The 14,218-nt window shown below is 45.1% G+C and overlaps 1 protein-coding gene across 2 annotated transcripts; it reads left to right on the top strand.

The window, feature by feature from the left end:
• The first annotated feature begins 8,396 nt into the window (after positions 1 to 8,396).
• LOC147458379 (uncharacterized) lies at positions 8,397 to 12,834 on the top strand. Of its 2 annotated transcripts, none has more exons than XM_086513032.1 (8): positions 8,397 to 9,614; positions 10,047 to 10,089; positions 10,185 to 10,260; positions 10,363 to 10,588; positions 10,681 to 10,746; positions 10,817 to 11,126; positions 11,236 to 11,384; positions 11,474 to 12,834. In XM_086513032.1, the coding sequence occupies exons 1-8, from the start codon at positions 8,472 to 8,474 to the stop codon at positions 12,191 to 12,193; spliced, it is 2,733 nt and encodes a 910-aa protein (XP_086369158.1). In that variant the 5' UTR covers positions 8,397 to 8,471; the 3' UTR covers positions 12,194 to 12,834. The 2 variants fall into 2 exon arrangements, with proteins under 2 accessions (XP_086369158.1, XP_086369157.1); XM_086513031.1 differs by having other exon boundaries at positions 8,400 to 9,614; positions 10,678 to 10,746.
• Positions 12,835 to 14,218: the final 1,384 nt, after the last annotated feature.

Genomic DNA, 14,218 nt, shown 5'->3' with positions numbered 1-14,218 from the left:
CAAAGTTATCAACATTAATTTCACTCTCTTTACTATTGTCAGCCATTCTAACAACTTTTAGGTGTAAACTTTTTAGGTGTACTTTGGCACTTCAAGCCCTAGTTGCTACTCCTCTTTACCCCTTTAGAAAAAGCACTCAAGCTACTGTACCCGCGGCTCGAATACCATTAATTGCAAGGAATAGAAGAGAGGGTCTTTCGACACCAAAACAGCACCAGCTCCTGTCAAGCTTCTAATAGCTCAATAGTGGTTAAGCCGTAGGCAAGCCCCGTAGGACTCCACTATTAAGTCCATAGCTCTCGACGGTGATGCCCCGTTAACTGCACGAAGGCAGGCGCACTGCAAGGCTGAAAAATCCCTATTCTACTTACTCACAGGCAATTAATAATACCAACCATTTGTAGCTAGCTTGAGGACCTCCCTTCTTGAGCAAGAAAAGAGAAACCTTGAGCTCTGATACCAATGTAACATTTAATGGCCTAATAACTTATGTGTAGCGGAAATTAGCATGAACATAGTGGGCATTTCATTAGAATACATTCCTAATGAGAATTACAAGAGTGCTTGGGTGGAGAGAGCAACAAAAAGCATAACACCTAGTTAGATAGCATCGACAATACTTTCAAAAGAGAGAGCAATTAAGCTATTGACAACAGTTGAGGACCAGATTTTCATGGAGCCGGTCCCCCCTCCAAAAGGCTTTGTATTATGGTTTCTCCCATCAAGAGAGACATTGTACAATACAATTCTTTGTGTTCCTTCAAGACTAGCTAGTGCAATGAAGATGGAAACTTCATACACTAAGCAAAACACTTAACAAACACAACTTGAATTATCCCCGTTCTTAGACCCAAGACCTCACACACCTTCGAAGATGGTGAGAGCTAGCAGGGTATGAGAGTAGATTGAGAGGAAGAAGGAGTATCTTACGAGAAAGATGTACATCTCCTCACATAATCACTCATATGTAGCATAGCTTAGCTTAGTAATTAGCTTGGTAGAGGAGATGAGCATGCATTGAAGCTTGGCTCTTGGTTGGATTTCCATCCACATGCCAAGAGAGTGTGGATGTAGGCTTCTATCTCACAAGCTTGGAGTAGGTGATGAGTTCTCCATTAAAGCTCGGGAAGAGATCGTCTTCTCTTTCTTCACACATGAGCTTGTGTGAGTGTGTGTGTGTGATAATGCCTTGCAAAAATCAGCCCCCTCTCTCTCTCTTGGGCGAGCCCTCTTGCTAAATGCTCTTCCTGAAGCCTCATTGGCCCTCCCCAAGTCAAGCCAATTACAATTAAGCAGCATAAGTGATAGCCTTCTGACATGTGTCCCCCTTTCCCCTTTTGTGAGAGCTTTAGGTAATTAAATAATTAAACTAAACTCTCATTGGACCCCTTTGCCTCCTAGCCAATAGGAATCAGGCAAGCCATGGGGCTCTTGAATGCTCATTGGACCCCTTGGGAGACTGCCCAATAGTCTTCTAGGAGACTTAATTCTCATTGGTTTCTTTTATTAAATGTTTTAAAATTAATTAAACTAGATTTACTCTAGCTTAATTTTCATTGGTCCACTTCAAAGGTCATCCAATAGAAATTGGGCACACCTTGTGAGCATCTGGCCTAGGGAGCTGACATGTGTCCTCATTCCCTTTGTGTAAAGGGAGCCTATGTGTGTGTGTGTGTGTGTGTGTGTGTGTGTGTGTGTGTGTGTGGCTTTATCTCTCATCCCCTACCTTTAGGGCTCGCCCCCTCCCATGTAGGGATGTGCAAAGACTTTTAGGGCACACACAAAGCATCCAATTTTCCCTAGGGTTGACCTTTGGACACAACCTTTGAATTTTGGAACCTTAGCATTTTGGAAGTCTTAATGGGCTGAACCTTAGGGTCTTTTTAGCCCATTGTTGCACATGGCTCTTTTGCAGACGCCCCCCCCTTTGGATCCCTATTTTCCCTCCTTTGGATCCCTACTGTAGCCGATCTGCTACCTTAACCAATATTCTAGCTTTTTCTCCCCTGGCCTTCCCCACATTAAATGATCAGTTTAATATGAGAAAATCATTTAGGAGAATTAGATATTGATTATTATGACAGTACCCCATCTCACCAGAATTACCATAGCCTAGAAAGATGCACTTTCTACTCTTTGGATCAAGTTTGTTCCTAAATTCCTTTGGAACGTGAGTATATGCCTCACAGCCAAAGACTCTGAGATGCTTGTATGAGGGCATTTTGCCTGACCATACCATCTCTGGCACTGAATCCTTCTGCAAAACCTTGCTAGGAGATCTATTTACAAGATGAATAGCTGTTGATACAGCTTCAACCCAAAACCCATTTGGCAGTTGTGCATTAGACAACATACTTCTGACCTTCTCTTGTATGGTCCTATTCATCCTCTCAGCAACACCATTTTGAGGAGGATTGTAAGGAGCAGTAAGTTCACGTTTTATACCTTTTGACTCACAAAAGTCCTGAAAGGCCTTTGAAACATACTCTCCACCATTGTCAGTGTGTAAGCATTTAAGCTTCTTGCCACTCTGATTCTCCACAAGTGTCACAAACGTTTTGAAAACACTCAACGCTTCATCCTTGTGCTTGAGAAAGTAAACCCATACTTTCCTCGAGTAATCATCTATAAATGTCATAAAGTAAGAAGCTCCCCCTAGAGATAGGTTAGGCATAGGTCCACACAAATCACTATGAACAAGTGCCAACTGTGTATCTCTTCTACTGCTTCTATGCTTATGTGACTGCTGTGTTTGCTTACCATACAGACAATGTTCACAGAATTCAAAATCATTAAATGAAAAGCCAGGCAAATAACCAGAACGAGACAAGATTTCCATTCCCTTCTTGGACATGTGTCCTAACCGGCTATGCCACAAAGAAACGTTCGGCTGCTCGGTTACATTGATTACATTTTTAGAGACATTTGATACATAAATCATGTAAAGTCCTCCAGACTTTACTCCATGTGCTACTGTCATAGAACCCTTGGATATCTTCCACATGTTCTGTCCAAAAGTGGTGACGTAGCCAGCATCATCAAGTAAACCTGTGCTGATCAAGCTCTTTGTAATTGAGGGAACATGTCTCACATTCTTCAGCGTGAAAGAAGAGCCATTCTGAAACTTCAATTGAATATCTCCAACACCTAAGATCTCACATGTCTGCCCATTGCCTAGCCGAACATGATCTTTAGTGGTCACATAAGAAGTAAACCACTCCTTGTTTGGAGACACATGAAGTGATGCCCCTGAGTCTATAATCCAATCACTCAGTGCATTTCCATCAGATGCTGTAAGAAGAGCTGAGTCCATTGTATTCTTCAAGAAGTAGATGTCTCCTGACACTAGACTGTCATCCTCTGCAACAGTGTTTGTCACATTTATTTCTTGAATCTTCACTGAGGACTTGTTCTTCTCACCATGGTCTTCAGCTTTCTCTTTGCCTTTTTCTGCTTTCCATTCTCTGCAGTCTCTTTTCATGTGACCCTTCTTGCCACAATGGTAGCATTCTATGTCACTCTTGCCTTTAGCACTGCGGGACTTGCTACGAGACTGATTCCTCTTTTCACCTTTGTACTTTTCTTTGGTCCTTCCCCTGACAACGAAGGCTGTTCCTTTGCCTTTGTCCATTGTCTTTCTATTGGTTTCTTCAGTAAGCAGACTTCCTTCTACACATGCTATGTTCAAACCATCTGGAGGTGCAGAATTACTCAAAGCTGTGCGAAAAGTGTCCCAACTTTCCGGCAATGTGATCAACAGGAACATAGCTCCAACAGGTTCATCAAACTTGACACCTTGAGCTGACAACTGACTGTAGATTGTGTTGAATTCATTCAGATGATTGGACATAGGTGTCCCTTCTTTCATCTTCAAGTCAACAAGCTTCTTAAGCCAATATACCTGTGAAGCTGCACTCTGCTTCTCATAAAGATCACTCAGCTTTAACCATGCTTGATAAGCCGACATCTCGTCTGCTACATTGAAGTAAACGCTTTCTGCCAAAGTCAGCATAATGGTAGAAAGTGCCAATTCATCCATTTCGCTCCATTCATCTTCGTCCATATCTTCTGGTTTTATCCCCTTGAGCTTTATAGGTTTTATCTACTTCTTTTGTACCAACACGTGCCAAATCTGCTTCTTCCACAATGGGAAATTGGTTCCATCCAGCTTCTTGATATTGTAAAGAGCAGTGTCCTGTGATCCAGCCATAGCTACGCTTCACAGTAGTTTACTTTCCTGGGAAAAATTCGGCAGAGTTTCCCTTGTAAACTGACCTCTGAACCAATATCAACCTGTCAAATGAACCAAGAAAGCTTCAGATTCTGCAGAAATTTTGGCAGAGTCTCCTTTGTAAAATGGCTCTGGTGTACTAAAAACAGACCAAAAAATAGCTCAAAAAACCACTTTCTCTCTAACACTATAAGCTGTGGGTAAACCTGTCCTGCACCTGTACTGTCTCTCACTGTCCTGTCACTGTCCTATAAGCATAGACTGCGACAATGCCTCAACGGCAGTAAAGCAAAGATGCAATCCCAACTGTCTAACTCACAGTCAATACATCCTAGCTGCCTATCTAAGGGTGCTCGAGGGATCGCTCCAAGACCTGTATCACCGAAAGGATCTCAACATTCAAGAATCCCCCAGCTCAATAAAACCTCACTCGACCCTCAACAAAGGCTGCTAGTAAATCTGACAGTGCATAGACTTCCCACAAAGTCATACATCCACAAATTTCCCACTGTATGCTGTAACCGCTGCGGCGGTTGTTTGCTGCGTGACTCACAGCCAGCAAACCCTCAACAGACATACATCATCTCTGACAATACATCCCATGTGGAAGTACCTGCAATGTCAGGATGAAATCTGGAATATCAAGCAGCAAACACAAGCTACCTGATGAACTAGTGGATGTCGCCTACAGTCTGTGTGTAGATGCGCCCATGTCGTATGTGACACGCCTCCAAGAACTGTGAGCCGTCCTTCGATGTGTAGACAGCCACAAATCAACACTCTGGGAGTGTCGATATCCTCAGCACCTGCAGTCGTAGGCCGAAAACCCCAAATTTGCAGAGTCGGATCTGCACCCGTCGAGACCACGTAGTCGAAAATGGCCTGCGCAGACTTTTGTCGAAGCCGAACGGTGGCCGAGATGACCTCAGAATGAAATTCTGAGAACACTAAGCCCTTCGTGCTTACCCACAGGATTTGGGGCCGTGTCTTCGCCTGTCGAATTTCACTCCAATCTGAGCTGGTGACTCTAGCCTCCTGCAGTGCTGCCCCGAGCCTCGATCTGAGCTCTGATACCAGTTGAAGGAGTACGAGCGAAAGTGCGACGCGAGAGAGAGTGCGAGAAGAAGAGCACGACGATATGGTGAACTCGCTCTACTGTAATGTGTAGAGCATAGTGAGTTCTTATTAGGTTTTTACAAAAGAACATGTGTACATACCTGGCGGCCCGCCCACTTACCTGGGCGACCACATTGGGCTTTATACCCCAACACATTTATCTAGAACCCATTACATGGCTTGACCACTGTAAGTAGTGATGGCAACCATGTTGTATAAATAAAACACACATTCATACATCATGTTCTTTGCCAATCGTATGGGATGGGGTCAAGGCTCCCCTACTCCACAGAATATATGTTTCGTTGTATGTGTGTGCATGCGCGCGCTGCGCGCTCGCAAGAGAGAGAGAGAGAGAGAGAGAGAGAGAGAGAGAGAGAGAGAGAGAGAGAGAGAGAGAGAGAGAGAGAGAGAGAGAGAGAGAGAGAGAGAGAGAGAGAGAGGTGGATCATGGTAGTTGGGTAAAAGTGTATGGACGAATCGTGAAGAATGACCAAAATGTGTAAGGGGTGAGGTAGAGAAAATACCACGAGTAGAACCCTTCTAAAGTTTCAAACCTCCACCTAGGGAATGCAAGCAAGCTACTACTACTCCATACCAATCTGCTTTTGAAGAGCCTTTTTATGCCTATGATCTACTAGCCTCAGTGTTGGTTGCCATAGCTCTTTTATGGAGAACACTATTCAGGCCATTCTATGTAGTAACTACTCAAGGAATGGCCGGGAGTCGCGAGGGAAAGGCAAACAGTTAGAGCGACAAGGCAACACACACACACACACACAGAGGGACACCATCGCTACAGATAGAGAGAGAGACTCCCACCATTGCTAGAGAGAGAGAGAGAGAGAGAGAGAGAGAGAGATAGATAGAGATAGATAGATTTTATTATCGTCCTCGGAGGTCAAATATGACCTATGGGACCAAAGTTACATGTGATGTAGTATGTGTATGGCTGATGAGTGACTCTCGATGCTCCAAAATTGTAGTGATGAGAGTCGCAATGGAGAGCCCACACTTTGGCTGGGAGAGGAAAGTGTGTAGGTCTAAGTTATGGCTGAAAATGTGAGAGAAGCAAGTTCGGATGTGATCAAAAGCTGAGCACTCTAGTAGTGTGTGGTACTCAGACTCTCGAACTTGCAGTGAGCATAATGTGCACAATCGATTTGACTCTTCTCCATTGCCCCAACGCCCTATCTCGCATCGAAGGAAATGGGAGCTAAGTCGAATTGCTGCGATAGTGCGTATCGCGGACAAGGGAATAGGCTCAAGCATGTAAGTGTGAGTATGGTTCCCTCTCTCAGCGAAGAACATGGTTTTGTAGTTGGGGGCAATATAGGTGGTGTAATGTATGAAGCGTGACCCACCGGATTTCTCCCAAGCCGTAATACATTGGCGTTGTAGAAAAGCTTCATTCACTTGAGAGTCAATTGAAGCATCATGTAGCAAGTGTAATGCATCCCATCTCCCAAACCACTTCTTTATGTCTTGCATCCATCCCGTGCTCAAGATCTTGCTTTTATTCTCTCTCTCTCTCTCTCTCTCTCTCTCTCTCTCTCTCTCTCTCGTGTGAACATGCAGTCCCCAACACGGCGTGGTCATGCCACCATGTCTTGATGTCTCCAAGCATTGAAGGGGTTGCAATAGCCCAAGAGGATCTCCACGTGGCACAAAGCAATAGGTCTCTCAGAGATGAACGTCAATAGGCAACAATTGAGACACATGAGCGAGAATAGTCAGTATGGGGTCTGGGCGGCGATCACAAGGAGGCAACAACTGCGTGGCTCCAACAATGCGAAACAACAGAGTTGTCCGTCGGTAGTTGGAGCATGGGAGCCGGAAAGGTGGGAGCGAGAGTTGAAGAGACGCTGAAGGAGGGAGCTTAACAGCCGGACACTGAAGCGTCCACTCAGCCAACCCAAGCGTTCACTTGGGGGGTCGTGGGGAAAGAGAGAGAGAGCTCGCAACGGTGCCAACAATTGCTCATTGTAGGGCCCAATGTAATGATGTCATGATGCTCGACTCTGTGGTTTCCCTTTTTTGCATGAGAGAGAGAGAGAGAGAGAGAGAGAGAGAGAGAGAGAGAGCTGAAACATCGAGCTTGAAGAGGAGTAGAATTCAAGGAGCTATCTAACATACGTCATTAGCTCTTGGATCTGGTCAGCTTTGATGTGTGTGTGTGTGTGTGTGTGAGAGAGAGAGAGAGAGAGAGAGAGAGAGAGAGAGAGGTGGGGTAGTGAGGGATGACAACAAGGAAGAGAGAGAATGTGATGTGTGTTGTGAGGAGATGTCTGAAGATAGACACACACACACACACACACATATACATATATATAGATACATACAAAATTAGGCATGTACACACATATGTACATATTTACATTAGAGAGATATAGTGTGAATGTTTCTATATGTGTTCATGAGTGAGCTTAAAAAAGGGTGTAGGATTGACCATTCAAGACCATTGGTAAGAACAAACGAGACTCATGAACACATATAGAAACATTCACACTATATAGAAACAAACAAGACTCATCGTAGCCGAATTGCGCAAGCTCATAAAGATGGTGAAGGAGAAGATAAGTTTTAGCATTGTGATGGGAAGGGGAGAGAGAGAGAGAGAGAGAGAGAGAGAGAGAGAGATATGGGGGAGCAGCTATATAGGCTATCTTGCAACAAGAACAGCACCTTTGGTATTTTGACTATGAAGCACCTTAGAGAGAAGGATGAGAGGCATGGGATGAAAAGCATGAAAGGGACAGGAAAGCAAGAGAGAGGTTGTTGGGGGGGGGGGGGGGGGGGGTGTGTTGGGAGAATGGGCTTCCTTCCCATGATCAGAGAGCTGCTGAAAGAATAAAAGTGGCATCTTCGTTCATTTGGGGCCCGACCCCTTTAAGCCTTTGAAGCAAAGCAACATGCCATGCTCGGAAGAAAGAAAGCAACAAGAGATGGAAAAAGCATAGGAAAGCAAGAGAGAGAGAGAGAGAGAGGAAGAGGAGAGGGCGGGTTTCCCATGATGGGCGGACAGAGAAAAAGCAAAGAGAGAGAGTGAGTGAGAGAGAGAGAGAGAGAGAGAGAGAGAGCCTCCCCAAAAAAAAACAACCCACCAAAGGACGCGACGACGACGATGCAGGGAGAGGGCAAGAGGCTTCCCTCGCAGCCCCCTCTTCACGAGCAGCTTTCTCCTCCTGCTGGCATCCACCCTCTCTCTACCCCCCCTTCTTCTCTCACTACCCCCCTTCCTCTCAAGAAGAAGAAATTGCTCAAAGTCATCCTCAAAGCCCCCCCCACCCCTAACCCTAACCGCCTCTCCCCCTCTCTATCCCCTCCCCCCTCCTCTCCTTTCCCCCCATCCTCCTCCCCCCCTCTTCTCCCTAACCCCCTTCTCCCCCACCACCATCATCATTTGCAGCAGCATCAGCTTCATCACCATCAGCAGCTTCTCCTCCAACAGCAACATCTCCACAAACAGCGTCTTCTCCAGCAGCAGACTCAACAACTCGCCTCCGAGCTGCAATTCAAGCTCCAGCAACAGCACCTTCTTCAACAGGAGCACCCCAAACTTCTTGAGCAATTCAAGCAGCAGCTTGAGCAGGAGCAGATCTGTGCGTCTTCATCGTTCGACTCACAATCGAATTCTGCATTACACTTGCCACAAGCGAATTCTGCTGTCCAGGATCAAAGAATTTTTTGTGAATGGCAAGACGATTTTGAAGAGCAAGAGAAGGGAGAGGACGGGAGAAACACGCTATCAAGACGTCGGCGGGACAGATCCAAGGAGCTTTCTTGTGATCTTCCTCTCGAGGAGCGTTTTGCTGCACAAAAATCCAGGTTCAAATTTGAAGAAGGGGAAAATTGGGGTCCGTCACAAAGACCGCATGAGCAAGTACAGAGATCTCTCAGGCAAAATGGGCAGGAGCAATCCGTCTTGCAACTGCAGGAAGATTTTGATGGGGAAGTTGAACCAGGTGCAAAGCGACCCAAGCTTTCAGAGCAGCACCTCGAAGGAAATCGTCATGTACGCAGTTCCTTGAGAAGCCCTCAAAATTCGGCATCCGGACATCAGGAGCCAGTATCAGGAGTTGGTGGGCTGCATCGAACACCGAAACCACCTGTGGCATTTGCAAATGGTCTTCCTCCTCCACCCCGATTAACATCTGCAGCTTCATCTGCAGTCCTTTTGGATGGACAAGATGCAAGGAGGCTGCCAAACTCTACAGATCCTGCAGCATGGAATAGGCCGCAAGCATACTCCAAGCCCGTTTCAGAGGTATGAAGGCGAAATTGAGTATTTATTTCTACTGTCTTCAAATATTTAAAAGCAATGGCTGGAAAATGCTACGTCAAATTGTAGATTAAATTTTGCAGCTACAATGGTGGTCATCAAGGTGTATTAATTTGAGTTCTTTGCAAGTGCATGCACTAGAGGATTTTATTTGTGGTCTATACTTACTGCAGCGTGCAGCACATGATATCTCTATTTTTTTTACACGTGAAGATAATCTGTAGCCTTTGTTTCTACAAATTTGTGTTGATAACAATCGTTTTCCTAGATAATGTAGCGGCTAAAGAGTTGCATAAGTGTGTTGTTTCGTTCATATGTTCATGAAATTCAGTTTAGCCCTCATGAAGTCGGCCTCCTGGCTTTGTGTATTTTTGGAACTTGGAGACATTGGCTAAGCATTAGCATTCGTGAATGTAGGGTACAGGACTTAGGGGTGGAATTGCAGCGGATCCCTCATCAAGTTTGTCTCCCAACCTTTCCTTTGTTTAGATTTTACATGTCGTAGGGCTCTATGTTTGTGTCCTAATCGAAGGATTATTTGTCTCGCGTTTTCAGAGACGTTGGGAGGATCTGGTAATGCATCTCTTCCCGGAAAGAAAGTGCTGAGAGGGATTTTAGATAAGTTGCAGAAGTATATGTTCTCACCTTAATGACAGATTTGTTGTATTGTACAAATTTTTTTGCACGTGTTGCTGACATTTCCATTCCTTTTTTTCCCTCTTTGTAAATGCAGAAAAGATAGTTATGGGGCTTTTGCTGAACCGGTTGATGCAAATGAGGTACCTGAGAGTTTGGCTGCTTTGCTAGCTTACATAAAACTAGATTATGTTGGTTTCTCAGTGTTATATTCCAAATATCAGGTACCAGATTATTATGATGTAATAAAGGAACCCATGGACTTTGGAACCATGAGAAAAAGAATTTCCGCTAATTTTTACACCAGTTTGGGATTGTTCGAGGTAAGCTTTGATAGTGAAAATGGGTTCTTTTGGTCTTTCTCCTTGTTTATTTCTGCTGTGTTGTCACTTAATGGCTGCTTTTTTGCCAGAAGGATATTTTTGCCATATGTAGCAATGCAATGACTTTCAATGCCGCCGGGACTGTGTATCATCGACAGGTAGTGACTTGTTCCAACCCCACTATAAAGTGCCACGTCATTGCCTCTTAGAGACTTATGGTGCTTGTAGGCTCGTGCCATCAAAGCAGCTGCCGAGAGAATTCTAGATGCCTTGAAGACAACAGGCACTGCTGGTGCTGATGCCATACTCAAGCAAAAGGTGGGGGCGCCTCATCTGAAGAAATCGCACAAGAAAAAGCAGCCTTGGAAGTCCTGGACGTCAGATTATGTTGCAGAGCCTTTGTCCAATGTAGGAGGTCGAGGGGTTGGCCGGGCATCTGGTCAGGTTTTTGTGGCAGATAGCTACTATGTTGATTGGCAAGGTGGTGCTGCACAGACCTCAAGTAAGGTCAACACCGTTGAGAAGGAAGATCCTACAGGTACCCTTGCACACCTGCATTCTTCATGGAGCTCAATTGGTCCTATTAGCATGTGCGAAAGCGAGAGTTTTTCATGCTAACGTGAACTGTGCTGCGATTGACATGCTAGGGTATCTAGCCAGGTCACTGGGATTACTCGATGGCAGAAGGTGGCAGTTGAATGAGGAGAGCCGGCGTAGCACATACAGACATTACTCTGCCACTGAAAGCAGTGCTCTAGGGAACACTGTCTGTGGTGGTCCCTTGCAATTTGTGCCAGTAAGCCGTTTTTTCACTTGCAAAATTTGTAGCAGGAAAGCATGCTGAAAGGATAACTTTCATGGTTTCACTTGGTGCGTGACTTGCAGGCAGCGTTTCAACTTGATTTTTCTTATGCAAGGAGTCTGGCTCGATTTGCCGCAGACCTGGGGCCAGAAGTGTGGAAAGTAGCCGGAGAGAAAATTAGAAGGGCTTTGCCCACAGGCGTTCCATTTGGACCAGGGTGGGTTGGACAGCGAGAGGCACCAGGCAGGCCCATTGTATCAATGATGAACAGGACGCTGCCGCACGGAGCTACAAACAGAACGGAACATTTTTCTAGTGAAGTTGGACTTGCTGGTGTGCAGGGACTTGGAAATGGGTACAAGCCAGGTGGTGCCATTGGAGCCCCTGACTGCACAGGTGCCATAGCGACAGCCAACCGGGTGCCCATGACTTCCAACCTTGATTGTACAGTAACATCTGCGGCTATTGACGGTCAACAAGATCGGGATCAATTGAGGGAAATAGCTTCTCTCTCTCAGTCTGCTCCTCGAACTACTTCAACAGACAGCCTTGCGAGATATACGGATCAAGGGATGAACTGTGATGGAGACATCTTTCAACAAAATCGGCCACCTTATCCTGTACAAGCAACTAGTGAAGCTGATGACTTGCACAACTTCGAAGGCGATCCGATCCTGATTCCTGGCAGGGATTTGGATGGGAGACATTGTTTTGGGCAGGTTTCAGCTACACATTCTGGACTAATTTCAACTTCGGGTGGCCCTATAGATGGGTTACAAAGTAGGCTTGATGAAGGTGGATAGTTGTAGCTCTTTGTGCGTGATGTTTGGCAAATGTATTCCGGTCAAGCTGGGCATTTGAAACCTTGAAAGCATTTGAGTTTTTGGGTAAGCCACGCAGCAATTGACCTTCCTTACAGTGGGCGACTTGGGACACGGGGCCCTTGGAGAAGTCAGAGGACCATATTAATTGATTGAAATTTTGCTGCATAGTGCTCAAGTTCCCTTCTATTAGTTGGGGTTGGTTGGGCCTAGAGGACTAGTACTGACCCTCAGAGCTGGTACTGACCCTCACAAAGCTAATTTTTGGCCGGAAATTATGGAGCCCTGAGCCAAAAAGCCGCAGCTGTGCTCACATGTTTAAATGGTTTGTATATACTTGTATGCAGGGTTGTCATTCTTGGCTCATGTGTACTGGTAACCTTCAGAGGGGCAACTTTTTCCTGAAGGTTGTACTATTGATTCCCCAGCAAGGCTATCAATCATCCAAACAGCCCATTGTTGATGGGCATTTGGATTACTGAAACAGTTCTGACTTCTGTTCGAAAGGTTCAGAGTCAGCCTAATGGTTTGAAGAGGCAACAGGCGTGTTACATGCGTATCTTGTGTAATGTATTGTGAGAATTCGCCTCTTTGTCCAATATATCTCGCTGCTTTGAGTGTTATTTTCTTGATATGGTTGGTTCAAGGGCTGGCTTCTTTGTGCTGTAAAGGTACTAATTGTTGTCTGTGGTACATTTTAAGCTTCACAGCAAAGTGGTGTTCTTTGGTGATTGTGTGTGCCCAGGTAGTTCTTTATGCTCTATTTTGATTGCAAATTCTGTGTACATATTAGTGTGCAGTCCATAATTGCTTCTGCATGTCCACGGGGGCGCCCCGGGGTGAGAGAGAGAGAGAGAGAGAGAGAGAGAGAGAGATTTTGATGCAGGCTGGAAAAGAGGGCGGACTCTAGAGTTCTGAGAGAGAGAGAGAGAGAGAGAGAGAGAGAGAGAGAGAGAGAGATTTTGATGCAGGCTAGAAAAGAGGGCGGACTCTAGAGTTCTTAGAGAGAGAGAGAGAGAGAGAGAGAGAGAGAGAGAATTTTCGTATGTGGTGGTCAAAATGAACAATGGGACCAATAGGAGCATTTCATGTGGGGTGTAAGGAGCTGGTGAGTGACTTGATGCTCAAGAATTCTCCAAGCATCACAATAGAGAGTTTACATCCATGCTGTGAGAGGGATGTGTGGAGGGAGAGGTCATCACTGAAAATATGGAGAGCAATCTCCAAAGCAATCATAAACTGATCATGTGAGTAGGGTGGGGTGCCCTAATTTGTGGACTTTATGGGAGCACATAGTACTCCTTGCCAAAGCCAAATGCCTCGTCTTGCATTGTAGAGAATTGAGAGCTGGGTGCAGGTAACAGTGTGGACCACATTGAAGACAACGGTTGGTCAGGGGCATCATGTGGTAAAGCATGAATTGTCGGGTTTCTCACAAGCTATGGTTCATTGGCATTGTTGAAAAGTTACATTTACTTTGAAGTGTATCAAGGCAGCATGAAGCAAGTGAAATGCATCCCATCTTCCAAACCACTTTTGGATGCATCCCAAACTTAAGATTGTGTTTTAATGTGTCTTTTGGACCTCTTTACTTGCTTCCCATGAAATTATTGAAAGATAACTCTCTCTATACCCATAATCTCAATAGAAAGTGATCCGAACTGAAGAATTAAGAGCATGTATGGTGTTTGTGTCTTGAATTGGAGAAAGTTCATAAGAAAGTGCTTTTGGACAAACCTCTCTTTCCAAGTAGGTTTAGAGATACTGCCACTCCACACTTCAACTCTTTAAAGAAGCATTGGTGTCACCTAGGTATCAAATCAAATAGGTATTTCTTGAGAACCATACATTTAATTTCTCCAGCATTGCACACATTCTCAAATGACTTCTCAAGTACTAAGCCTATAATGTGGCGCACTCGTTACCCTTGTGATTTGGCTAGAATTTGAAGGCCAAAGTACTTGAAGCTCTCCACCTCTTCAAGGGGGTCTTTATTGTATAATATAC

This window comes from Adiantum capillus-veneris, chromosome 5 (genome assembly GCF_014529385.1).
Source record: "Adiantum capillus-veneris isolate H3 chromosome 5, ASM1452938v2, whole genome shotgun sequence".
Lineage (NCBI taxonomy): Eukaryota > Viridiplantae > Streptophyta > Polypodiopsida > Polypodiales > Pteridaceae > Adiantum > Adiantum capillus-veneris.
The sequence above is the reverse complement of the archived record's forward strand: the minus strand, read 5'-3'. Positions and strand labels throughout refer to the sequence as shown.

Coding starts and splice junctions, on each gene's coding strand:
- LOC147458379 (XM_086513031.1), top strand. CDS start 8,472: ATGCAGGGAGAGGGCAAGAGGCTTCCCTCGCAGCCCCCTCTTCACGAG. Junction 10,747..10,816: donor GGACTGTGTATCATCGACAG/GTAGTGACTTGT, acceptor TGGTGCTTGTAG/GCTCGTGCCATCAAAGCAGC. Junction 11,385..11,473: donor GTCCCTTGCAATTTGTGCCA/GTAAGCCGTTTT, acceptor CGTGACTTGCAG/GCAGCGTTTCAACTTGATTT.